The 25,995-nt window shown below is 43.5% G+C and overlaps 4 protein-coding genes, 1 long non-coding RNA gene and 1 other non-coding gene across 10 annotated transcripts in view; 4 read left to right on the top strand and 2 right to left on the bottom strand.

Annotated features, from left to right (window-relative positions):
• Positions 1–810, bottom strand: part of tefb (TEF transcription factor, PAR bZIP family member b) — a 9,530-nt gene extending 8,720 nt beyond the window's left edge. The window contains exon 1 of the mRNA XM_034593141.1: positions 464–810. Coding sequence (XP_034449032.1) covers positions 464–566 — 103 coding nt within the window. The 5' untranslated portion in view covers positions 567–810. The remainder of the gene's footprint in view (positions 1–463) is intronic.
• Positions 811–1,803: 993 nt separating this feature from the next.
• On the bottom strand, positions 1,804–12,793 carry LOC117766222 (zinc finger CCCH domain-containing protein 7B-like). Of its 4 annotated transcripts, XM_034593065.1 has the most exons (24): positions 12,523–12,793; positions 12,458–12,490; positions 12,146–12,213; positions 11,414–11,450; positions 10,386–10,583; positions 9,772–9,930; positions 9,550–9,630; positions 9,085–9,141; positions 8,474–8,528; positions 8,062–8,231; positions 7,295–7,919; positions 6,940–6,992; positions 6,753–6,846; positions 6,420–6,581; positions 5,874–6,085; positions 4,812–4,906; positions 4,543–4,724; positions 4,091–4,176; positions 3,730–3,878; positions 3,434–3,539; positions 3,133–3,241; positions 2,913–3,049; positions 2,660–2,829; positions 1,804–2,528 (listed from the first exon to the last, which is right to left on the bottom strand). In XM_034593065.1, exons 3-24 carry the CDS (start codon positions 12,202–12,204, stop codon positions 2,345–2,347), a joined length of 3,180 nt encoding a protein of 1,059 aa, XP_034448956.1. In that variant the 5' UTR covers positions 12,205–12,213; positions 12,458–12,490; positions 12,523–12,793; the 3' UTR covers positions 1,804–2,344. The 4 variants fall into 4 exon arrangements, with proteins under 4 accessions (XP_034448956.1, XP_034448955.1, XP_034448958.1 ...); XM_034593064.1 differs by having other exon boundaries at positions 12,458–12,793; XM_034593067.1 differs by having other exon boundaries at positions 12,146–12,205; positions 12,458–12,793.
• On the top strand, positions 7,824–8,259 carry LOC117766302. The gene is made up of 2 exons (XR_004614691.1): positions 7,824–7,947; positions 7,995–8,259. It is a non-coding gene; the product is annotated as an uncharacterized LOC117766302 (long non-coding RNA).
• A 723-nt stretch (positions 12,794–13,516) lies between the features above and the next one.
• rangap1a (RAN GTPase activating protein 1a) lies at positions 13,517–20,185 on the top strand. Of its 2 annotated transcripts, none has more exons than XM_034593103.1 (16): positions 13,517–13,672; positions 14,788–14,899; positions 15,001–15,128; positions 15,509–15,568; positions 15,756–15,935; positions 16,043–16,177; positions 16,479–16,637; positions 16,863–16,976; positions 17,119–17,218; positions 17,581–17,665; positions 17,875–18,016; positions 18,218–18,334; positions 18,445–18,550; positions 18,683–18,771; positions 18,897–19,018; positions 19,499–20,185. In XM_034593103.1, the coding sequence occupies exons 2-16, from the start codon at positions 14,788–14,790 to the stop codon at positions 19,578–19,580; spliced, it is 1,731 nt and encodes a 576-aa protein (XP_034448994.1). In that variant the 5' UTR covers positions 13,517–13,672; the 3' UTR covers positions 19,581–20,185. The 2 variants fall into 2 exon arrangements, with proteins under 2 accessions (XP_034448994.1, XP_034448995.1); XM_034593104.1 differs by having other exon boundaries at positions 18,897–19,061.
• Positions 20,186–20,717: 532 nt separating this feature from the next.
• Positions 20,718–25,569, top strand: chadla (chondroadherin-like a). Its single transcript, XM_034593083.1, has 11 exons — positions 20,718–20,853; positions 21,142–21,300; positions 21,529–21,723; positions 21,826–21,981; positions 22,069–22,214; positions 22,530–22,768; positions 22,908–23,173; positions 23,280–23,616; positions 23,709–24,061; positions 24,287–24,453; positions 25,086–25,569. The coding sequence occupies exons 2-11, from the start codon at positions 21,142–21,144 to the stop codon at positions 25,414–25,416; spliced, it is 2,349 nt and encodes a 782-aa protein (XP_034448974.1). The 5' UTR covers positions 20,718–20,853; the 3' UTR covers positions 25,417–25,569.
• A 258-nt stretch (positions 25,570–25,827) lies between these two features.
• trnaq-cug lies at positions 25,828–25,899 on the top strand. Its single transcript has one exon. It is a non-coding gene; the product is annotated as a tRNA-Gln (tRNA).
• Positions 25,900–25,995: the final 96 nt, after the last annotated feature.

Below are 25,995 nucleotides of genomic sequence, written 5' to 3'. Positions count from 1 at the left end.
GTAGTGCAATATTTACCTCTGTAGATTATTTGATCCTTTGTTATAACATAACATTTATGTATAACATAAAAATATAACTTATTAACTTAAAATACTTATGTTTAACTGTTTCCTATTGTATTCTCTTTCATTTTGAACTTGTAAAGCAACTTGTAACTGTACAAATAAAGTTTATTGTTGCATTTTATTGTTATTTTCACTTCTATTTGTATACTTAATACTTGTTGTACTCTATTGTGTATTGTACTGTTACTCTTAGAACTTCCTTCAGGATTGATAAAGTATCTTATAGTCTGACTGGTCAGATAATACTGTATTGAAGTACAAATAAGTTATAACAAAGGTGATACTACACATGTACAAGTACCTCAAGGGCTCTCGAAGAACTACTCACATCAGTGTACTTGTACTGTTGATTATAACAGTTTATTCTAACAAGTGTCAACAAGTAGTTTCTTCTTACCTGTGTCATCAAACGCGGGGAAGGAGAAAGGATAATCCGCCAGAGACTTGAGGAGGTCGGGGACGTCGCCCCTGTCCCCGAGGAAGATCTGGTTTGTGGACATGATGGACGGTGGAGCTGTGGAAGTGTCTCCTGGTGTCTGCAGGTCCCTGTCCAGCTGAGAGAGGAGGACTCGAACTGTGTCAGTGAGTGTGAGACAGTGAGTGTGAGACAGTGAGTGTGAGACAGTGAGTGTGAGTCTCTGTGTGTGAGACAGTGAGTGTGAGTCTTTGTGTGTGGGTCCCTGTGTGTGAGTGAGTTCTCTGTCTCTAACTTCTCAGGTCTTGTCCTCACGGGGACTCTCGCATGTGTCCAAACACTAATAAGCACTCTAATAAACCCACGCACCTCGCTGATTGGCTGATGCAGACGTTAGTCACGCCGCGGAGCCAATCACAGAGCAAGTGGGCGGGTTCTGGTACAGGTCCACAACAACAAGCGCGTGCAGCACATTGCGCCCCACGCACGGCAGCACGTGCGGGACAGAGGGGAGTGAAGGCACGAGCAGGCGCGCGCCACCTAACGACGCGATTAGGAACTGCACCAAAAGATGATGGAGCAGATTGAAAACAAACTTGATGAACCCGAGAATCTTTTTCATTTTTTCTCATTGCATCGATTCAATCACTTTCTGGATTTGATTAAGTGATTATTTATTGTGTGTTATCTAATCTATACACTGAGGATGTATTTGTGCATTATGTATAAGGAGATATTGAAATAGACATATGCATATAAACTGTATTATATGGGCAAGTGTGGTATACGATATGAAAATGTATATAAAACTTATAGCACGTACTATTTTTATACAAGTATTCATACCTGCCTATATACTTACAGTATGTTTATACATTTGAATATATTATAAATGCAGTATTGCACAAATAGTTTACATCTTCGTGTAATCATCCCGTGACACTGCAATTTACTCAGGTACATTTCTGACACATAATATTTCCATTTTCCACTATTTGATCGACTATTTGATCTACTTCTATACTCTCACATGTTCCTTTGTTCATCTCAGTCTGACTATCTGCTATTAATCATAAAGTTATTGATTCTGTTTGGTAAATTCCACATCCATAAATGCAGAATATTCCTGATTTCACAAGGTTTCTATGCAAATTTAAAGAACATATCAAGACTCCACAACTTACAGACACTGAAAAAACAAGCAAGTGTCCAAATGTACAATGAACTCTTCCATGAGCGGTAACAGATTTTGCCCCTTTTCATATCTCTCTTTTATATGAATACTAAATGTAATTTTTTGACATGTATGTAAATCAGAAATGAACGGTAACACCTTTATTTGTATTGCAGGTTGAGACTTTGACAAAGCATTCGTGGGGAGTATCTTTATGTAATAATGTCATAATGTAAACAGCCTCTCTCTAACTCTGAAAACACTCTGTGCTCAAACAGAAGGGAACTCGGTGGGAACGTCACGTGGATCAGAGAAGACAAAAGGCTGCATGTAAAGTTAAATACAAACCATCCATGAAAGTTCAGTGTTTAACAACGTGTTAGTGACTGCTGTGTTTTTCAATGGCACCAACATAAGTACTGAGTCGTATTTGTCCTGAGCCTTTGGCTGAACAGAAAATACTATGAAGAAATTATAGTCATATTTACACATGTAAAAAGGTACATGTGATTTATATCTGTCATTTGTAAAGTGAAAATTTGGCAAATTGGACAAGTCTCTAGTTCGATCACGTCACCTCCTCCCTTTTGGTTTGGATTTGAAAACTCTTGATATGTGGTATTTGTTAGTTTGGCAGTTACAAACACTCACTTTGTGGCTAGTGGAGACAAAAAACAAAATCATTCCTGTCAGTCCTTAAGTAGTAGAAAGTTGTACATCCCAAAGTCGAACTCATCGAACATGACGAGCATATCTTCCCTGGCTTTGACGAGCTTCTGTCGTAGGAACGCCCGTCTCTCGGTCCACTCCTTCAGCTCCTCCGCACTGTGGGCGAAGTCACAGCTCACTCCGTCAGCACAGCCGCCAGCCCACCTGTCAGTCATGAACAGGGCGTCAAACGTTTAATCAGATTTAATCATTTTCATCTTCACTTTTTTTCATTTTGCTCTCCCCCAGCTCTTGAGAGACATGTCAGGAAACGGATTCCAGGAGAAAGGTCTTACTTGGGGCAGAGTTCAAAGTTCGCTCCAGGAAAGCGGTAGATCCACGTCAGAGCCTCGTCTTCTCCTTCACAACTGAACACTCGCTCCTTGTGCTTCTCAGTCGAGATGTGGGTCTGCCACTGCCGCTCACTGTTACTGTGTTTACCGCACAGACGGCAGTGGAAGCCGCTCTACAAGACAAACAGGAAGGATTCTCAACAACCCTTTGTCTGGCTGATGACTTTATTGAACTGAACAACAACTGTAAACTCACCATGGGTTCAGCAAAGTCAGTCGGCATGGCAATATATTTCTCTTCTGGGACGGACTGGGAGACCGCAGCTCCATCTGCTTGCCGGTTTTGGCCATTTGATCTCATCCATGTGTCATATACCTGCTGAATGTCCTGCACTGCAGAACACAAGGAAAACATCTGATCTCTAGAGCTACATTCACACCGTTCACATTACCTAGTTTCTACTTTAGTAACTCACAGTCATTATTCTTCATATACGTCCAGATCTCCCTCTCCTCTTCGCTGTGAGCAAAGCTGCAGTTCCCGATGTAGTTACAGATCTTCTTCTTCAGAATCTGGGCACACATCTGCAAAGACAAAGCTCTGTGCAGTTGGAACACGCATCACAAAGGTCACAACAGTGACGCTGCACTCACTGACAACACAAAGCGAGCAGCAGCCATAAAAAGACAAGAAATGTGTGTGATGGATGACGAGAGCTTGTCTAAAAGTACATGTTGTACTCTTCAAGTGCCAAAGAGCAGAGGAATCACACCTACTTCATACTGCAGAGGGATGTTCTTGTTGTTCGGCATTGGTCGGACCTGAACCCATTTTTGTCTCATTAAGGATCTGACCAGCAGCACCCGTCTGTCTTTAGTCCATCTGAAAGACAGGGGACAGGAGGACGACAGAAAAAGAGATAGTTCACACTTACATGTCTTTTTTGATCTATGACAAAACCAACATTAAGGCTTGTTTTAATATTTTTATGAACTGGATATCTGATAATATGACATGGCTTTGATTACGGTTAACGATTTCCTAGACTTGGAGAGAAATCCCTTGGACTCACATGTGCCGGGCCTTAGCGGTGCAGTACTTGAGGTTTTTGTCTGGTTCACTGATCAGACCGTCCCTCCAGCACTGAGCGCACGACAACTTGATCTTCATGTTCAGACTCTTTCCTCCTCCTCCAGGTTTGATACCGTCACTTCCAGGAGACTGATTCAATTAAATGATTAAAAAAACCCAAACAAGAGTGAAAGTCAGTTAACAGCATTTTTCATCTCGTTTCACTCGTGTGCAAAAACAAATAATATAAAAGGCTCAAGTTTAAGGTGCAAACAAGTAGAGGGACGTAATGTTGTAAACGTCAGTGTGTCATTACAAATGATTTATAAAAATCTACAAAAATTATAAAAATGCTTTCTTACTTTATTCCATTTCTGTAAGTTTGAGTTTTGCTCCTGATTGTTGTGAAACTTTGTGGCTACTTTCACAATCTCATCAGGGCTGATACCTGGAAATAACACAAACACACATTAACATTAATATTAGTTCCCATTCACATTGAGATAAACACGACAAGTTGCTTCTGTCCTGTGGTTTTTACCTACACAGTATTACTGTCAACAAAAAAATACCCTCATGCAGTATAAACAGTACTCAGGAACTTCTTGGCCACTTGAGGGCAGCAGATTGACATATTAAAACAATAGAACATCGATATAGTAAACTAAAATGGACGTGGAACTTATATTCTTTCAGACATGCACTGAACTCCAGATAATCTCCTGACATTCTCCGGAGGGGCTGTATGTGAGCGAGCGAGTGGGCCAAATAACACAATGGGGCCGATGCTGGTGTCAAAGTTTTTTTTCCGCACCTGTCTTTTGCTGCACCCTCCAGGTCTTGAGCTCGATGAGGGAGTGGGCGTGGTGGCAGCTGTCCTCTCTCTCGCAGCCGTACCGTACGGCTTGGTAGCATAAATCCAATTGGCGCAGGCCAGTCAGCGGACGGACCTTTCGGTAGTTCACGTTGTGGGTCCTCAACACAAATGCCAAGCACCTGACGGGCACAGAGGGAGAAAGAAAACCTCAGTGTGTGTTTAACATTGAATTCGCAGGTGTAAACGCACGGTGTAAACAAACTCACTTGTTTGCATCAAAGCAGTGGTGGACTTCCAGGTTGGAGCAGACGTTGTCTCTGCAGCGATTACTGATGATTCTGGGTTTACCGTCAAAGCACTTCTGCAGAGACAGAAACAGACGACAGAGAAAAGAGATCAACGACAGCACAGGACAAAGAACAAAGAACACATTTGTAGATTAAGAGGATGTTTTCCTCAGTTAATTAATTTTAAGGAATAAATCTACAAAAGGAGGCAGATTTGTGAGTAACAGAGATTTAAGGAAAACACTGAGAACTTTAAGCATTAAATACACAACCAGGGCCGGAGTTTTTTACTAAGTTAATGTTAAACACTATGTGAAGTCTACATGAAGCGTATGGTAGCTTTATTTATTCAAGAAAAATCCTATTGATCATTTTATGGAGGACAAAATACAACTTATTCATTCATAACCACAAAGGCTGGCCTGGAATAGTGGACAAGTTTCATGTTTTAATAATGCATAAATTAGTTTATTAATTAATAAATGCATAATTATTGGCAATAATCTAAAGAATTGTGAATAATATTGCTGTTGGAATTACTTTATTTCTACATTTCAATAGATCTAAAAGTATTTATTTCTGTATTTTCACTGTATCTAATTTGTAATGTTATAATTTTATTATATTATGCATAATAATAACAACAACATATATATATATATAATTGTTAAATGTTCAAATGTTTTGTGTTGGACTACATAAAGGCTTTTAACATTTCCATCCCACATTTGTTTATTTATTGTTAGAAGTAAAATGGTATGAGACATATGGGATTTAAAGGTGATGTGAATATGTGAAAAAATGATAGAACAATAACAACAACACAATATAAAATAAACTACAATAAATACAAAACAATATAAAACAGTAAAAATCGATATTTATAAAAACAATTACATTATTTAATATTATATCATTGGACAAACCTGCTTTTATATCAGAAACATTAAAATAATTAAATCAAACTGATATGATATGATATGATATGATATGAGAGCAGGTTTGTCTGATGATAATAAGACGGTGTATCAAAGCTCGAACCTGGCAGAGGAACACGAACGTGCCCTTGTGTTCCTGCAGCAGGTGAATGACGCTGGTGATGGGATCCAGTTTGACGGGTCCTTTCTCAAACAGCAGGCTTCTGTCCAACGTTCCCTTTCTCTCCTCTGTCCAAACATCGATCTCCAGCTGGTTGTAGGCAAACGTGCATTGTTCTCTGTACTTACACATGCCTGATTCTGAGTTCTGCACCTCTGCACGTGCACGAAAACACACACAAGTTACTCACATTAATACGAGCATGTCAATCGATCATCTTTACGACAAAGCTCCATCTTTAATCTTTAACAGCGGTTTGAATCTGAGCAGTTAGTAAGTGGCCTGACTCATCAGAACTAGTGTTAACATCTTTCCTGAATGATCCAATCACAAAGAAGGTTAATGGGTTCTTCCCTGATCCGTACTGGCGTGTTTAGAACAGGCACTGCACTAAATGTCTGAATCTAATTAACACTTTCTGGTTTGCTGTGTACAAACAAACAGAAGATCCTGATTATTGTCCCGACTGTTGGATGTGGAGATTCTTACCCCTGCAGAGTACGAAGCGCCCTTTGAAGGACGTGAAGGGAGGCATCGACCGCACTCTGGTCCACTCTGGAGGAGAAGCTGACTTTCGTCTGCACAGCAGAATGTCTCGGTTGCAGCCGTGAACCAGATCCGGCTTGTGAACAAAGGTGTAAATCCCATGACCTGAAAACAAATACGTTTGTTTGAAATGAAGATATTTCATAGGAACAGAAGGGGTTGATGTTTCTGTCATTTAATAAAGTTAATATTTGCATATTGTTAAAAAAAGCAGCGTGACTTGGAAATTTGTTTCCGTTACAGAAAGTTTCAGATTCAGCCGCGGCGCTCACGTACCTTCCCGAGGGAAACAGGCAGAGCAGGCCTGCAGGAACTCATGGGTGGAGGAGAGGGGGTTCGAGCAGGAAACCAGTTCTGTGCTTTTCCTCTTCTTTGGTGCCAAAGTAAAAAATAAGAGTTCAGTTAATTCTTAAAAACAGATTTAAAAAACAGCTGGGCACACAGGGCAGACAATCAGTCTTACTATGTAGTTGTTCTTTGGAGATGGAGCGACAGCAGAGTGAGAGCCTGGGACACATGGAAGCAGGAAGAGAAAGTTATGTGTTATATGTACACGCTGTGATAAATGGCCTAAAATATGCACAGACATCAGTTTGATCTCTAAAAAAGAGGAAATGATCACAGGATTTGTTTGAAATGTAAATCGACTGTGTGGGTTTCAAATTTCCAACTCTACCTGTAACATAGTCAGTGTGAATGTGGTTTCATAAGGGGACTGTTGGGCCTTCAGTATCTATATCTATTTATAATTCCAGTATCTATTTGCTAACATCTTGTTTGGCCAATTATATAATGAGTCACCAGAAAAACATAATCACCAGCCAGGCTGAAATCAGAGATCGAGTCCAGGCCTGTTCTTCCATTGACTGCTGGCAGAGCCGCCCCAGCTCCTTCCACTGAGGAGAAGGAGTCCAGGACATCGAGGGAGTCGAGCCGCTCCACAGCTTTCACACCAAATGTCGGGACATCATTGCGCCGAGCAACTGGATCGCACACGGTCTCCAGGTCATCAAGTTCATCCAGCAAATCATCAAGGGACCTTTCCCCCGTGTCCAGCTCTGTTTTGGATAGATTGGCTCCCTCAGTAGCAGCAGCAGCACAGGGCAATGCATCCGAGAAGTCATCCAGGGAATCAAGGCCATTCAGGGTTTGTAGAGCAGGGGAGGTGACCCCTGAATTTGCAACACCTGCAACACCAACTCCAGAGAAGTCGTCCAAGGCATACAGAGCCTGAGAGGTCAAGAGGGTGTCCAGGGTGTCCAGTTCTGCGGACGTAGTGCTGTGCCCACCGCCTGAAAATGAATCCAGGGCTTTGAGTTGGCTGACGGCCGAGTTGAAGAAGGCCGGGGGCAGCCGGGGTGTCGGGGCAGGCAGGGCCGAAGGAACTGAGTGTGTGGAAGTTGGCATCCTGCTGGAAACCGAGTATGCTGCCTGGATACTTGTCTGAAAAACAAAAAATAGTTTTTTCCATGTACCCAATGTAACAAGCAAACGCAGCTCCTTCCCATCGCAGCAAAGGTTTTACCAGGATCAACTCTTTACCACGTTATCTGTCTGAAAACGCACAGATCTTTACCTCAGTTACCTCCTGTTCGGGGGAGAAGCCGTCGAGCAGACTGTCCAAGTCGTCTCCAATCAGCTCGGAGTCCTCCACCGTATCCGTCTCAACCCTGTCAGGCATTGAGGGGACGACAGGTTGGAGGAAGCTGGGAAACATGGAGGGAACGGTGGACAGAGGCATGCTGGGAAAACAGACTGAAGCAGAGAATAATTCATTTAGATCACACCTGTAATTGATCTTGAACACATTTTTAAGAACTTTATTATGAAAACAAATGTGGACACATGCACTTTGCCTGTATTGTTCATACGGCTCTGTTTTTGTTTGAAAAACTATGCTCCAGATTCTCCTCACGACTCCGGATCAACGTTTTCAAATGAAAAAGCAAGAAGCAGAGTGGATGTATCCAAATAAAGTCAGAGGCAAGTTTTCACACCTGGTGCAAGACCACGGAGAGGATTCACACCATCGCTTAAATCCCCAAAAGACACCTGGAGGTGAGAAGGAAAAAAAAAACTATCTGAGATGTTGCTTGTGTGGTATATTCAGCTAACATAGATTGTTAATGACATGTTCATGATTAGGGGGCCCCTCGTTTCCTGACTCTCAGATGAATCTAATTATTATTCGATATGATACTCGTTAAGTTCTCTGTGACCTGGAGAAACTCTCTTTGACCTGTTAGATAGAGGGATTTCCATCTTTAAGTAGGAAGCATGTTTTGTATTAGAGGCCCCTATGTATGACGTCATTTTATCTTATTTCCTGGGCGGAAACAACTTCCCTATATGAAGGCTTGTCCGGCACCGGCGAGGTAGACTTCTGCATTGGCCGAGAACGTCTCCAGGTATACCTAGGTACCTGTCCTGACCTGTAACCTCTGTGTAATAAACCTTATTATACAAACAAGAACGGTGTCCGCGGAGATTCCTTCATCATCATCTTCAACATCACTGCTGCTTAAATATACGACACTTGAAACTGGAATAATGTCTTGTGTATTTTATGAAGTATGGTGGTGAGCGTTAGAGAGCGTGTGGAACTTGCCTTGGTGATTTCAGCAGTCGTGTTGCCATTAGCGACACCAACAACAAGTTTGTGTTCCTAAGAAAGACAAGGAAACAAACGGGATGTGAGACACAAAGCAAACTGAGAGGAGACAAGAAACTGGATATCTGCACCATGTCCACATGAACATATCGTGTGAGAAAGAAGAAATTGTGTTTCTTCACAGTAGCTGTTTCTTTAATATCTGTGGATGATACCAGTCTCTTACTCTGTGTGTTAAATTTCATTCTAATAACTTTATTTATAAAGCACTTTTCAACAAGACGCTGCACAAGAAAACAAATGGTTGCAATGCAAAAGGAAGCACTTAAATAATAATGGTAATAATAATAGTAACAATAATAGAGATAAAAGAACAAAGTGAATTCAGGAACATGAATGAATTGACTTGCCTTGCCTCGGATTCCTCAGTGAACAGAACTAAATAATAATAATTTTACTAACCTTTGCGCTGATGTAGGGTTTTCGGTTTTTTAGTCCCAGGTGGGCGGTGAGTTCCTGAGCCAGCTCGTTCACATCTTTATCCTGTTGAGAGTCAAACACGATCACATGAATTCACATATTTCCAAGGCCAAAGGATGAGTTCATCCTCCAACCAACTTCCCTCCATTACGACCACCAGCTCTCTCCTATTACATTTAGTTCCCACTTCTCCCTCTCTTTTACCAGACGAGAGATGAGCAGACAGTCCGTGGTGCAGCTGTAGGCCTCTTTGTATTTCCCAAGCCCCTTCAGACACAGTGCCTTCCTGTACAGGGCCCTGCTGCTTTCCTTACACAACAGTAGGGCGCTGTCGCAGTCCGTCACGCCTCGATCAAACTCCCCCTGTGGAGAACACGGATGTGAAAATAGATCAAACGACAGGCAGGGAAATAAAGTACATGCATGTTATTTGAATTCTACAAGGGAATCGGTGCATTCGGTCGAGACAGATAATGCGAGGAGTGTTTGCTCGGTATGCAGGTTTACGCTCAGTGGCCTTGTGCTGCTGATAAACACGTCCAGATGATTTAGTGCTGGTCACATTCTTTTCCAGGTGGTAAATCAGAGGGGTCATTTGTTGCCGTGTTACTCCCACTTTTATTTCTAAATGTATTTGTCATTCGGTACTTTGGAGACTGCTCATAACTGTTCCAGGTGAAAGTTCTAGTTTTCCAAGCTCCAGTGAACTGAAATACATACTTGCTTTCATGGACATCAGCTAAATGAACCAAAGATAAACTCAGACATCCTGTGTGGAGGAGTGTGGAGGAGTCGCCCTGATGCTGAATGTATCTCACCATTCTGTGGTAAGCGGCCGCCCGGTTGACATACAGGCTCTGCAGCAAAGCTTCGGGGATCGGGATGTCCTCTCCTGTGGCGTAGCACGAGACGTTCAGGCCTTCGCTGAACTCTTTCATCGCCTCCGCCCACTCTCCATCTCTGAACCAGGTGTTGCCCTCATGGAGCAGGTTGCACACCAACTGGGTCAGGAAGTCCTGGAGGGAGGAAAATGAAAGAAGGAATATGTTCTTTACCTTATATCGTTAAAACAAAAAGATATTTTCATTCTTTCTGACGCCGTTATCTTGATTTCTAATCTCATTGCTTCTGGAGAAACTACGAAGTCTGTTTGAATAATGTAGTGGAAAAATAATTAAGTGTGGTAGAAACCTATTTTGTAGTTGAAAAGTAAGTTTTTGCAGACCTGTCTAAATACTTTTATGACCTGAACTGTTTACGATCCGAACTTTTATGACCTTAAACCTTTATGACCTTTTAATCACTTATTTACTCTCCAAAGAACTGAATGTATGTCTGCTCTATCTCCAAAGGAAACATATGTAAATCAGTTTTCGGTGTTTTGATTTCTGTCTCAAACTGCGTCTACAGAACCAGTCTGAACTGGCTCAGACAAACAGCCTGGAGGCAACCTTCTCCATATCCGTGTGTTTATTTCTTCAAAATATCCTCTGTGAAACTTATACTGCAGTATAACTCCACAAGACACTGAATATTCCTCATTTTAAACGACTGGTCTTCTGATATTCCCACTCTAAAATGACACGTAGCCTAGAATGATGTCTTTATTCTCATAATATTACGAATTTATGTGGGGAAGGATAAGGACAAAGATATAAGTGTCTACACTTTGTGGTAAACATGAAGTGAGTTTCATGGAGAGACACAACAGAGAGCACACTGGGAAGAGTTCAGCGACAAGTTGTGACCGAGATACTTTTAGTGATAAAATGCTTGAAAGACAGAGAGCAAAGGGAGGAAGTCAGGAGACAGACATGACAATGTGTGTGATGATGACAGCCAGTACCTGGTAGCCCTCAGGCTCGGGATAAGCCAAGGAAGACCTTCAACGAGAGAGGGAACGATGCTTAGAGGTGGAGGTGACACGGCAGAGTTACCAAAGATATGAGTCATTACCGAAAAAGCCTAGTTTCACTTTAGAAATAAAGACTCATTCACCAAACTGAAAGGACAAAGAAATCCTTCCCCAAAAAGACATGGACATTGAAGGAATTATTATTATTATAATTTTCAACACAAGTAAATCTCTTGGATACACAAACAAACTAATTAAAATACTTTTTTTAAACGTTGGAGCAAAAGAAGACCCATTTACCAAATTAGAAGGAGTCCTTCCCAAAAAGACATAGAGTAGAAATTATTATTGTGTATGCAATAACTAAAATTATTTTTTTATTTACTTTAATGAATGAGGACATATATGTTTTTCGTTTATTTTTAGGCCGGTTTCACTTTCCAAATCAAGACCCATTCACCAAATTAGAATAAAGGAGACCGACATAGAATTTATTATTATTATTATTATTATTATTGGTGTTGTTATGTGCACTAGCATCCATAAAGAGGCAATTAAAAATAAAAATGTATTTACTTAGCAAACTCTATTTACTTTAATGAGTGATGATGAAATAAAGCACATATTGACATATTATACATATATTTACACACGTTTTGTTTTTATCTTTAGGCTGGTTTCACTTTCACTGAGGCTGAAATGAAAATGATGAAAGAAACTCACTGTATAAACGTCAGTGCCTTGCTTATCTCCTGCCTGCGGTTGTGTCTGTCAGGGTCCATGCTGGTTCACTGGGAGGAGGAGGAGGAGGAGGAAGATTAAAGAGCACAAGTAGATGAGTAACACACACTGAAGACATGTTGACAGAAGATTCCTCCTGAAGAAGAAAACAAGAAAACAACAACAACCTCTGTGTCACATAATAATCAACCCTCCAGGACAGGGACGGGGCCTCAGGACCATCCAGGGCTGAGCTCTGCAGCCCCTGACCCCGCACGTCTCCCCCCGGACCGGGCCGCTTTCAAACACACCTACCTGAGGAAGAGGAGGAACCATGGAGCCGGGACGTTCAGAGCAGCTTCGTGCACAGTGCGAGGAGGAAAAGACGAGGACAGAGAGAAGTTAGAGCCGAGCTGACAAACACAGGAAGGAAGTGAAGCGACAGGACCAGAGTGAGTTTAAGTTTCGATTCTCAGCAACCGCTCCAGTCCACAAATATCTACACTGGCCCTTTAAGAGGCGGACCTGCAGCCCGGAGTCAGGTCTGACAGGCGCAGAGTCCTGCAGGTTTAATGTATGTCCATACTGTGGGAGAACTTTACACCCTGAGTGAGGTCTGACAGGCACAGATCAACTCCACCTACAGTGAGTTCAGGTTCAAACACAAACTGAACTTTGTCTGACACCGACTGTTATGGGAACTAAGCACTTCTCATCCTCACTGACAACACAACCCCCCCACCCCCCATTCATAAACAAACAGAGTTATAATTAAAAATAATAATAAACACGTGAACGAAATCAATTAAATTGAAATATATTTGATTAAAATACATTATTATTATTGTTGTGTGTCAACAATAGCATCCATAAAGAGGTATCCTCTGTAACAATACAAATACCCTATTGATAAACAACTAAATAAACTAAACTGAATAAATCATGTTTACATTTAGTGCATCAACAAATAAATAATACTTTTAAAAAATGTTGTAGAAAACTTTAAAAAGAATTAAAATTAAGACCCATTCACCAAATAGAATAGACAAATAATAACATTATTATTATTAGCGTTATATTATTGTTGTATTACAAGCTGCAACACACTACAGTTAAATAAACTGTTGATAAATAAATACAGATTTAGCAAAAAATAAAACAGTACATACATACATATTGGAAACAAATTATATATAGCATAAATATAAAGGAGATATAAAATGATTTTCATCGTAAATTTGCACTGTTTTGTTGATTTTTCTATAAGTTGTAGAGTCTTGATATATATTTGTTTAACTCAAATATAAACCCAGTGAAATTACTGTTATCAACCACAGCGCGTTTCTAGGGAAGTCTGTAAATTCCCACAGAAGAAGCAGCAGCAGGCCCGTGAACGCACCGTTGTAGTCTCCCCGGACTACAGCTCCCTTGTCCCCCCGCGGTGGGCTCGTCAGCTCGGGGCAGTGAGCCGCTGCTTCGGTGTTTGAACGTCGGGGACGAGCGGGAGCGTGAGACCGGACAGAAGCTCAGGTAACGTCGGTGGTTCCGTCCGTCGGGATCAGACTAATCAACGCACCGTGTCTCTGTTTAACCACCTTTAACGGCGCAGCGGGAGCTAATGCTAACAGCGGGGCGGCGGTTCACCGTGGACCGAGCGGAGAGGCCGAGAGCTCGGCCACGCTCCGTGTCATGTTGCCCGCGCTAGCTAGCGGGCTGTCACGTGTAACGCCCGGTGCCCCCCGGGACTAACGGGGGGGTTTTAGGTTCCAGGCCCCGTGTCGCGTGTAGCTGCTGTTGTGTGTGATGACCGGAGGCGTCACGCTGTTAAAGGTGCAGGATAATGTCAGGAGCGCTCGTGGCTAATGCTAACTGCTGCTGACGAGGGTAAATCCAGTGTTACACTGTGGAGCAACTAGAACAACACGCACCCTCCGCTGGGTGCAGGTTCGAACCCCCCCCTGCGTGACGGCCTCCACCTGTAAAACCGAAAGATAACTGTTTTTAATATCTTTTATTCTCTGTCGACATGATGACGTTTATTATTCAGGCTCAGGATCCAGATAAACTAACAAACAACATGGATTAAAACACGTACATGAGCTGAGACTAATGTTGTGTATAAGTAATAATGGCCTTTCATTCACTTCAGTAGATTCAAGGTGCTGAACAGGGAAGAAGAATAACACAGAGAGTTGCAAGAAAACTATTTAAAGGGGCAGTGTGTAGAATTTAGTGACATCTAGTGGTGAAGTTGCGTGTTGCAGCTGAATACCCCTCACCTCACCCTCCAGTCTGCGTTACTGTAAACAAAAAAACATGGCGGCCTCCGTAGAGAGGACCCGCTCCCGATGTAAATATTAAGTATTTAAATATAAAAGGCCCATTTGAGGGTAATGTAAACAACAATTTGTATAAAACGCACAAGTAAAAACATCACTAGGATTATTTCATATTCAATTTCTGTCAATAGATCCCTTTCACCTAAATCTTACACACTGGACCTTTTTAAAATCTGAAATCTCACACGGGTGAGGTTATTATTATTGGGATTTAGTGGGGCAGCTCTGTCCTTCAGCAGAACTGAACAAAGATTATTTCAACGCAGAATAAATAGTAAAACATATGTTTCTTCCTCGTGTGTCCAGATGGCGTCAGACATTGTTGCACAGTTGGCCGACTCTCTGGCCAAGGCCGGAGTGGAGGACGGAGAGCTGAGCTACAAAGGCCAGGGGAGGAAGCTGGATGACGCCCAGTCAGGTGAGTGTCAGCTGTCGGTGTCGATTTGCTGTGAACAAGAACATGTGATCGAAATCCAAAACTTGACATTGATCCGCTCGCCCTGTTTCCATCCTCTCCAGTGGAGGAGATAGTGAAGGAGATCCAGGAGTTTGAGGGTCTACAGGCCCTGAGGTTGGAGGGAAACACGTTCGGGGTGGAGGCTGCACAGGCCATCGCCAAGGCCCTGGAGACAAAGAGCCAGTTCCAGGTGTGAAGTCTTAACTGTCTCGTTTTGAATCTCACAGTCAAGTTCATCTATCAATACCAAGTCAATTTGTGATTTATATAGAAAACATTAACTGTGTTCTGTAAATATAAACATAGTTAATACACAGTTACGCTGCCCTTCATTATTCTCTGAAATCCAAAGTGACATTAAAAATGTTTAAACTAAAAGATCTTTTTTTTTGTCCAGACCCTTCAGATCTTATCTATTTGTTTTCGATATTATACTTAGATATTTAATTCACTTACACAATCTCCACTTGATTGAATATGATTAGTGTTGATGTGGCTTTTTTTTTATGGAATATGTTCCCGATTGTCTCTTGGTCGACACTGACACTGTTTTTAATCTCTGTCCTTCAGCGCTGTTACTGGAGTGACATGTTCACAGGTCGTCTGCGCTGTGAGATCCCTCCTGCCCTGGTAAAGCACTTGTTCCACTACATTGCTGTCAAAGCAAGTTGAAGCTTCCAGAGCCTGTTGCTGTGTTGAACACTTTCCATCTCCTGAGTTATTACATATCTGTAACTTGCAGCCCAGTGGGAGCTTTGTTGTGATCCGCCGCCTGACGTACCTGACGTTCATGTTGTCCCTTTCCCTCGTTCTGTAGAATTCACTTGGTGACGCTCTGATGCTGGCAGGCGCCAGGCTGACTGTTTTAGACCTCAGTGACAATGCCTTTGGGCCGGATGGGGTGAAGGGCATCGAGAATTTGCTTAAAAGCACCGCCTGCTACACACTGCAGGAGCTACGGCTCAATAACTGTGGCATGGGCATCGGAGGGGGGAAGGTAGGAAGTCACAAGGACGTCATTTGTCATCATTAGCTGTAAAAATTAACATAAGGGATGAAGATACAAAGTTGGACGCTGAACGCATCTTTTTCTGGATTCCTCAGATCTTGGCTGCCTCATTGATCCAGTGTCATAAAAAATCCAGTGCTGACGGCACCCCCCTCAGCCTGAAGGTGTTTGTTGCTGGGAGGAACCGGCTGGAGAACGATGGAGCCACTGCCCTCGCTCAAGCTTTCCAGGTACAGATGTAACTACTTCTTGACTTTTTGAACACTTTACTTGTAAACTGACAGAGCGATCTGGGAAAACATAAAATACCACATGTCAGGCTACATTTTTTTATTCCATCAGAAGAAGCTTTCAACCCATGGATGAGCTTCCACCACAGCTCATATTGTCAGACAGTTATTTATACTGCTTGACCATTGTTCTTCTTCAGAGATGTTAAAAGTTGTTATTGTCAGCTTCTGCCTTTCTCTGTGTAGAGCTGCTGTGTGACTGTTGGCACAGTAATCTTACAACTGACACTTTTGTTCCCAGTTGATGGGCAGCATGGAGGAGGTTCACATGCCCCAGAACGGCATCAATCACCCAGGAGTGACGGCCCTGGCCACAGCCATGCAACACAACGCAGGACTCCGCATCCTCAACCTCAACGACAACACCTTCACTGAGAAGGGGGCTATCGCCATGGCTCAGGTACAGAGACCACTGGGATTACTACCATGACTGCTGGTGAATGAGATCGCCAACATTTACATACTGTGGCTTGTTGTCCTCCACACTAGGAAATAGGCAGAATAAGTTTTAGAAAGATCATCCACCACTTTATCCGTCTCGATCATTCTTGCTTCGACAAATATTGATCTTCTTAAGGTTTGATGTATGTGAGGCTGTAGCAGTTAATGTCTGTGTCCTTCACAGGCCCTGAAACACCTCCGCAGTATCCAGGTGATAAACTTTGGAGACTGCCTGGTGCGGCCGGCGGGGGCCGCAGCGATCGCAGAAACCGTATCAGAGGGACTTCCAATCCTCAAGGTGAGGGAGTGCTTCAGAACTGGGCTGTCACTGACCCTCGGAACAATCATGTGTTGGCAGAAGAAGCCAAACTACACGTACATGTCCTCATCTTGTTCTCTATGTTTCTTTTATATTCTTCCCTTTTTGTTTCCTTTTACAGGAACTCAATCTGTCTTTTTGCGAGATCACAGAGGAAGCTGCTCTGGCTGTGGCACAAGCAGTGACGAACAAGGATCAGCTGGTGAAACTGGACTTAAATGGTACAAAACTGTGAAGAACATTTTAGCTTTACACATATCTGCCTGTTTATGTCAGAGTTGGGTCGATCTTAACTGGTGTAGGAGCTCAAATCGGTTTGATTTTATGTGAATCAGTGAAACATTCGTCATTATGACAAATTAAAAAGTGGCCTATGCCATCGGCCTGTACTCAGTGCGACACCCAGTGGTAAAATGTGGTATAACAGTACAGTGTGAACCATTTGAAAATGTTTACACTCTTCCAACACTAGTAAATATTCATTTGGATGATGCACTCTTAATTAAGATGCTATTAACCTTTTATTATTCTTTAATTTGACTCATCTGACTGCGCTGTATAAAATGATCTCTTTGATTTTCAGGTAACTGTCTCGGAGAGGATGGCTGCAAAGCTCTGAGAGACACCATGGAAGATATGAACATGGGGGAGCTCCTTGGATCCCTCAGGTAATCCTGTTCGACTTTTTAGCTTCTGTGGTGTTAATGAACTCAATCTGTCCTGTCTCTGCACCTCTCTGTCCTCGTGTGGAGGACTGGCAGGACAGATCAGTTAGTCTCACGTGTCTTTGCTCCACCACAACCTTCCCTGTGCTTCAGGAGTTGTGTTCCAGCGTAAAACCTCACTAATGAGCTGTGATTTTTTTTATTTGCCTCAGTGACGACGAGGGTGACCAAGACGATGACGACAAGGACGAAGATGACGATGAGGAGAAGGATGACGACGATGATGAGGAAGTGGATGAGGAGGAATTAGAGGAAGAAGAGGAGGAGGAGGAAGAGGAAAGCATTGACAACAAGGTAAGATAATAACCTCATCAGGCATAATGATTGTTTGCACAAACATGTGTTGAGTCAAGTTGGAAATTCCACCTGATACATAAAGTTAAATCTGTTGAGCATAATAATTGAGATTGTGATGCCTGGACTTTCTGTATCAGCCGATTCAAAGTACATGTGGTTGTTTGTGTGACTTTCTTTTCTCTCCCCTGTCGTTCTAAGCTGTCTACTCCTGTGTCGGCGCCTCGGCCCCCGGATGTGTCGTCCTTCCTCAGCTTTCCGTCACCGGACAAACTGCTCAAACTGGGGGCCAAGAGAGCGTTGCTGATCGAGCAGCAGGTAAACACAGGGATGATTCCACAAACCCATCAACACCAGGGTTTAGGGTTTGGATGTTAAGAATAAAAATAATCTTGGTGATACAGGAATTAATCTTCTTTTCTCTGTAGGTGGATGTTAGCGATGCAACAAAAACAGCTGAAGCTTTCCTCAAGATAGCGTCTGTGTACAAGGAGGAGAATAATGACGTTAAGAACGCAGTGCTGGACAGTATCGGTGAGACACTTTACCCACTGTAACGTGTGTGACTGATCAGTGTGACATATGAATTTCTGCCTTCTGTGTCTATGTATAGATGAATATGATTTTTTTATACGTTTGTGTGTAACTCGATCTGTTTCGTCCCAGATGCTCTTATGAAGAAAGCGTTCTCCACTCCTTCCTTCCAAGGCTACAGCTTTGTGTCATCTCTGTTAGTGCTGCTTGGACTTATCAAGGTACGCTGTATTTTAACATTTATTCCTCACTTTTGTTTCATTACATTTTCCTTTGCTTTTTAACATCTGTTTCCTGACCTCCCCCATCGGTGCTTCCTCTTGTTCCTGTGGACTCGGCTGCGCAGAGTGAGGACAAAGTGAAGCCTGTGCTCGTGGTTCCCGGCCACCTCCACACCTTGGAGCACGTCGTCCGACAGGACTACTTCCCCAAAGAGAACGTGGCCATCCTCGAGGCCTTCATGTCCCGGTAAGGACGTGAACGAATGAGCCAATCAGGAAGCAGCTTGCAGGTACCAAATGCCAGGATTATTCATTCCATCATTAGGAGAGAAGCACAAACACGAATGTTTCTTACACTTGGTGCACATGGTGTCGGTGGTGGAAACACTGTGGTGGTTGAATAGGTTTGTTAACAATGTTGAAGTCTCTGTAACTATTAGAAAAATAAGGTAATGGTTTAGTGTTTAGTGACATCTAGTGGTGAAGTTGCATGTTGCAGCTGAATACCCCTCACCTCACCCTCCAGTTTGGGCTACTCTAAAAACAAACATGGCTGCCTCCAGAGAGAGGATCCACTCCTGATGTAAATATAAAGTATTTAAATATAAAAGGCCCATTCTAGGGTAAAGACAACAACAAATCATAGCTTCAGCTTCTGCCAATAGATCCTTTCATCTAAATCTTACACACTGAACCCTTTAATTCATTGTGTGTTTATCATTCACAGAAACGACAAAGTCCTGGACTCATGTGGCAATGCAAGAAATGGCCTCCAATCAACACTGCATAGAGTCGGGGCTGAGGATTGAGGACGCACACACACACGCATTCATTCACGGACTGAACTTTGACATGATGGATCCCAATCTGATGCAGAGCAGCACATGTGAAGAAGACTCCACTTGTTCTTCATCAGCTCACCCTTCGAGGACACTCATATGGCATTGAAGTACTTCAAGTATCCTCGTATAACCACAGGACAGCAGCGACAACCTGGGCTTCACGCTCCCTTTGTTTTCTGGTGAAGAAGAGGAGGCTAATCTAACGTCTGTGTGCCGTGTCCTGGTTTGTGACACGTGACTGAAGCACATTTGACTTTACTGCGAACTAAAAACGTTCTGCGCTGGATTGATCTGGACTTGAAGCATCAGCCGTTGTACATTTTCTATTTCATATCTACCTTCACTGGGCTGTTTTTTATATATATATATATCAAATGATTTTGAAATTCGATAGAAATATGTACAAACAATGGTATTATTAAATATCTATTGAGTGGTGAATATAGAAATAAGACTGTAAAAGTAACTTTAACCATCAAAAGGGATTAGATGGCTTTAAAAGTTTCTTCTGCCTTGAATGAGGCTGAGTTGTTGGGAGTTGTTTCAAAATAAAACTTTTTTTGAATGCTTGATGTCTGTGTACATTATTAACTGCGTAGAATTTGTAATAACCTCGACCAGGCAGGTTGTGTTTTCTCCTCTGTCCGTCATTTGGTTTGTTTGAGTGTGTGAAGGATTACACAATTTACATTGTGGTGCAGATCTGGATCGGGGGGGTGCAAACAGGAGTTTTTTATTTTCCACTTTTCACTGATTTCCCAGGGAATCATTCATTCTTGATAATGAAAATCATGCATGCTTGATTGAACTAAAGAGGATTGTTGGACCTGGGCGGAGACGTGTTCTAGTTTATTATATTTTTTTATTACAAAAGTAAAGGTGAGCTTTGAAGAAGAAATGTCTGGAAGCCAAAGATGTGAAAAGCACCGACGCACAAACCAAGAATAGTCCGTTAAATGTCTTAAATTTACAAATGCAGTGCAGTCGCCTCCCCCCAGGGATTCTGCCTCTAACTGGAGAGAAAATGTAAAGCCAAGGTGTTAATTTGCAGTGGGGGGGGGCACAGGGATCAGGGGTCACCGCTGAAGAATCTTTCAGAGCCTCGTTTGTTTGCCTCATGCAACCGAAGCACTGGACACACCGAGTGAAGTTGAAACAGTCACTGGTGGATAACTGGAGGGTAAACTGACCGATTCACATATAATCCTACCGAGCTGCGGCTGTGACGTTCTGCTGGAAGGTAAAGTGTGTGTGTGTGTGTGTGTGTGTTTTAATGTAACTGTCGTGACATGGTTTTTCACCAGAAGAGCTGACACTTGTGGTTCTTGAGATATTGAGTATAGAGTACAGATCCAGTGTTATCCTACATGTTTTCATTTATACAACCATTTATTTGGGGAATTTTGAGTGTATAAACAAAGCCAGTGTCAAATTCAAGGATGAGTTTTTAAAAGTAACGTTAGTAAATTGTAGTTTGAACAGTACAACATCCATTTTAACTTGTGAGGTTTGTATTTTCCTGGCACAGATGCGTTTCTTCTCTGCTGCCATCGTCCTGCTGGTTTTAGCACAGAGTTTACCCACTGAAGCAGGGAAATGTCCCAGGGTTTGCAGCTGTGACGGAGCCAAACTCACGGTCGCCTGCGTTGGCAAGAACCTAACAACGGTTCCCCCAACTATAGACGAGGTGAGGAATTCAGAAGTAAAGTGCAGTGCCTCCTTTTCACTCCACACGGCTTTTTGAGGAAGATTTCAAATGTTTCTTATATTTAAATCTTTACCCATCCAAGCAGAAGCTGGTGAATGACTTTATTAACTTTTTATGAAATGCCCTTCATACGTACCTCTCTCAGAGAAGAATGGTTTCCACCTCTGTCTCCGATACATCCTCCATTCAGCTGCGTCTCCCTCACAGATTACATTGAAACTCGACCTGAAGAATAACAACCTGCAGGTGCTGCCCAGGGGCGCGTTTGTGCTCACACCCTACCTCACCCACCTCAACCTGCAGCGCTGCAACATCATCAAGGTGAAAGAAGGAGCTTTCCGGACCCTGGGCCGCGTGGTCTCCCTGAACCTGGCCTTCAATAAAATTGACATCCTTTACCAGGTGACAGAACAAGACTGACACTGTGAAAAACTGCATGTCTGACATTATCTTAGCAAAACGATAAAGCTGAGAGCTTCTCTCATTTGGATCTGATTGTTGCAGGAGTCTTTCGATGGCCTCTCGTCCCTGAAGGAGCTGCATCTGGACCATAACCGAATTGAGGAGATTCAGCCTGGAGCCTTCACACAGCTCGGCTTCCTCAACCTGCTGGCCCTCACCCACAACCAGCTGGTGTACATCCCCAACATGGCCTTCCAGGTACTCACACTGGTGCTTATTTTACCATCACAAACACGGTTTTCACGGTTAGTAGAGCAACATGATCCCACAGTGCTTCTCTTCTAGGGCCTGCTCAACATCAAGTGGCTTCGTCTGAGTCACAACTCCCTGAACAACTTGGCCCCCGAGGCGTTCGCTGGCCTGTTCACCCTCAGCCGCCTCAGCCTGGACCACAATGAGCTGCAGTTCTTTCCCACTCAGACAATGACCAGGTGGGACAGTCTGAAGGATTGTTATGTTCAATGTGTACGAAACTTTACCTTGCGACAGCATTTTGCTTTGCCTGGTTGGTAATCCGGCCTTGATATCGCTTATAAAGGCCCATGAACTTAAATAATTGTTTTATTTTGTTCTAAATGTTTGGTTTTGGTTATTAGTACCAATAAGTCCAGTAACAGAGAACTTAACACTCCATTTAAGAGAGTGAAAGAAAGAAATGACACATAATGAAATACCCAACAGCATTGATTTGTCAAAGGGCGAATGTGTCCCTCTGGTTTTTACCTTTCTCTCTTCCCCCTGTAAAGACTCAGCGAGGTCAAGCGTCTGGACATGAGCCACAACCCCATGACTTACCTCGGGGAAGAATCCGTCTCCATGGCAAAGCTCACACATCTCTACCTGAACCACATGTCCCTGCAGGACCTGTCCGACCAGGCTTTGTCCCGCGTCCCCCTCCTCTCCCACTTGGACCTCAGCCACAATCAGCTGCGTAACTTGGAGCCGCTGTCAGGCCCGAAGAAGCTGGGCAGCCTCAACCTGACTGGTACAACTGTGTTCAGACATTTTTCATTAACACAAATCATGCTTTTCATTACATCCTGACATGAAATCTTAATCAAGAAATGTAGGGACGAACATGCTTTAACATCTTTAACACATCCTGATCATCAATTTTCCTGAAGGCAACCCAATCTACTGTAACTGCTACATGCGGCCCCTGAAGCAGTGGGCGCGTGTTGGGGGTGTGAAGCTGCTGGGAGCTTGTGCCGGACCTCCTCACCTCTCAGACGAGCCGCTGCAGGCGGTGGCTCTTCTGGTTCTGCGCTGCCGCAGCCGGGCAGAGATGCTGAAGGACGAGTTTGAGGAGGAGAGTGACAGCACAGGAAGCTCTCCGCCCACAGCCAAGCCCAAGCAGACCTCCAAGTGTCCAGCCAACTGCGACTGTGATGTGAGTGCAAATCACAACTCTCTGCCCCCAAGTGCCCAAAGAAATCCAGTTTCAGGTAAAATATCTGAAATCTTTGTTGTTCTTATGTTCCATGCACCTTTGCCAGATTGAATCCCAGCATGCCACATGTGAGGGTCAGGGTCACACCAAAGTCCCGAGAGGCTTCCCCGCCAAGACGCAGCTGCTCGACCTCCGCAGCAACCACTTCCACTACCTTCCTGCCAACAGCTTCCCCGGCTCCAGCCAAGTCGTTTCCCTTCACCTGGATCTCTGCAAAATCCACGAGATCGAGAGCGGCGCCTTTCGGGGGATGAAGAAACTGTTTTATTTGTATCTGTCTGACAATGGCCTCACATCCTTGGACCCTGGAGCCTTCGCTGGAGCCCCCGAGCTGACCTACCTTTACCTGGAGGGGAACCGCCTGGCACAGTTCCCTGGATCAGGTCAGTGGTTTGTCAAATCAAGAATTACATGGTAGATAAACGCTGGAAGCTCAAATGAGGATATTGTCTGTCTCTTTGTGTTTCTCTTGTAGCAGTGAGACTGTTACCGAGTCTGATTGTGTTACACCTGGAACGAAATGCCATCTCTAAACTCGAGCCCACTGGTTTGCTGTCTTCAGTGACCCCTAAGCTGCAGGAACTTTACTTGACCAATAACACCATTACTGCCATTGCCAAGGGTGCTCTGGACTCCGCCTTCCTAGCTACACTCCACCTGGACTCAAATCAGCTGACAGAGGTGCCAACCAGCGCTCTGTCCGAGGTCCCTAATCTGGAGGAGCTCAACTTATCTCGCAACCCGATTCGCTGGGTGGGACCGAACGTGTTCCGGCCAATGTCCCAGAGTCTGAAGAGGCTTTACATGGATGAGATGGGCTTGGAGAAGGTACAAGACACCATAACATTCAATCCCAAGTGTCCTTAGCTTCATGTCTGTGTCTTTCCAATCTCTGAATACACTTTATTTTACTTTTACCTTAAAAAAATTCTTAGTTTTTTAACTTAAACAAATATATTAATAATAGCCACAACACTGGAGCCATATTTATGCTAACAGCTGAAAAAGCAGGACTTATCGTTGATCGGCTCTCTAAACTGTGTCGTGGTCCAGATGTCCCAGGACGCTCTGGTGGGGCTGGGCGCCGCGCTGAGGGCTCTGACTTTAAGAGGAAACCAGCTGGAGGAGCTTCCTGAGCTGAAGCCGCTCACTGGGCTGGAGGTGGTCGACCTGCAGGACAACCCCCTGATGTGTGACTGTGCTCTACTGCCGCTGCGCAGGTCAGTGCAGAGTCTCTTATAAATATGTGTTGAGTTGTTTAATGGTAAATTAAGTGAGTAAATGTTTTTTTTAGTCACTGCAGCGGGGTGGCACAACTGGTAGAGCGATCCACGTCACAGATAACATACGGATGTGGGCCACTTCAGGAAATGATGCTGCACTTGAGCCTGTAGTGGTAACATGTTTTATAGAGTGGGCCACTTTTTAACTGGTGAAAATGGCCTAAATAGCACAAAACAAATTTGGGCCACCTTTGGCAAAGATCTGGCTCAGTCAATGAGGGATAATCTGGTTGAGTCAAGCAAACTTGGTCCATGTATGATCCAGCAAAATGTGGCCTGGTTATACAAAAACAGCATTGGGCCACTTTAGGTATAAATGGGGCAGAGTCACCACCACTGTGAGCCGAGAGATGCAATGCAGCAAATGTGGGCTCGTTCTCGTTTGACATACCAGTGCCACTTTCGGCAAAGATATGGCACAACCGGCTCTGAGGCAGCAGATTGAATCTAACAGGAGAGTTGCTACAGGGATCAGGGGAGCATAAAAACCAACAGAGCTAACTGCTGTTCTACTCACTATAATTATTTGACCCCATGTCTCCCTCTGTCTCTTTGTATCGGTGCCTCAGGTGGATGGAGAATGTGAGTTTGGAGGTGAAGGCCACCTGCGGTCACCCTCCTGAGCTCAGGGGTCAGAAGGTCAGGGACGTCCAGGTCTTCCTGTCGTGCCCAGGAAGCAGCCCTCCCCCACACCAGCAGGTCGTCGTGGCAGCCAGAGCTGCAAAAGTGAAGAAACCCAAACCCAGTCTCCTGAAGCCCAAGGGAGTCAAAGCTAGACCCGCCAAGCCCAAAGCCAAAGCACCCAAACCTACCAAGAACCAGCCTCAGAGGAAACCTGCGTCAACAAAAGTGGCCAAAAAGACCAAGAAGGCACCGATAAGAGAACTTAAAACAATCTGACTTAGTTCAGTTTGCCCAGGAGACGTGTTCATGAGTTTGTTCTTGCAACTGAGTGTTAACATGTTGTTTTTATTAATTAAAGCTCTTCAGATAACAACTGTGTGGAGGTGAAGTGCACTCTTTGCTACATGAGCATAATAAACACAGCAGAGCCCAAAGCAAAGGGAAAAGAAAGGAAAAGAGAGAAGTGACATTAGTCCTGTGACTTTATTAATGTATATTGACATCCAACTAGTAAAGATGGTTGATATCCAACTCTACAGACTTTTTTCAAATTGATGAAGTTCATTTCACCGCATCATTTTCTCACATGACAAACAACATGACTTGAGTGTGTAATTCCACCACTTATGGCACACCCTGTTCTGTGACGTGTCTTGAAGGAGTGTGAGTATTTTCGTGTGGAGCAGCGGTTCCATGGTGTAATGGTTAGCACTCTGGACTCTGAATCCAGCGATCCGAGTTCAAATCTCGGTGGAACCTGAATTTTTCTCCCCTGCTTCTTTCATTTAACATTAAAAAACAGATTAATTTCCTTTAACATCAGATCAACATCAACTCTTCTCCACGATCAGATTA

Source organism: Hippoglossus hippoglossus, chromosome 8 (genome assembly GCF_009819705.1).
Source record: "Hippoglossus hippoglossus isolate fHipHip1 chromosome 8, fHipHip1.pri, whole genome shotgun sequence".
NCBI lineage: Eukaryota > Metazoa > Chordata > Actinopteri > Pleuronectiformes > Pleuronectidae > Hippoglossus > Hippoglossus hippoglossus.
Note: the sequence above shows the minus strand (reverse complement) of the source record. Positions and strands in the feature narration are given on the sequence as shown.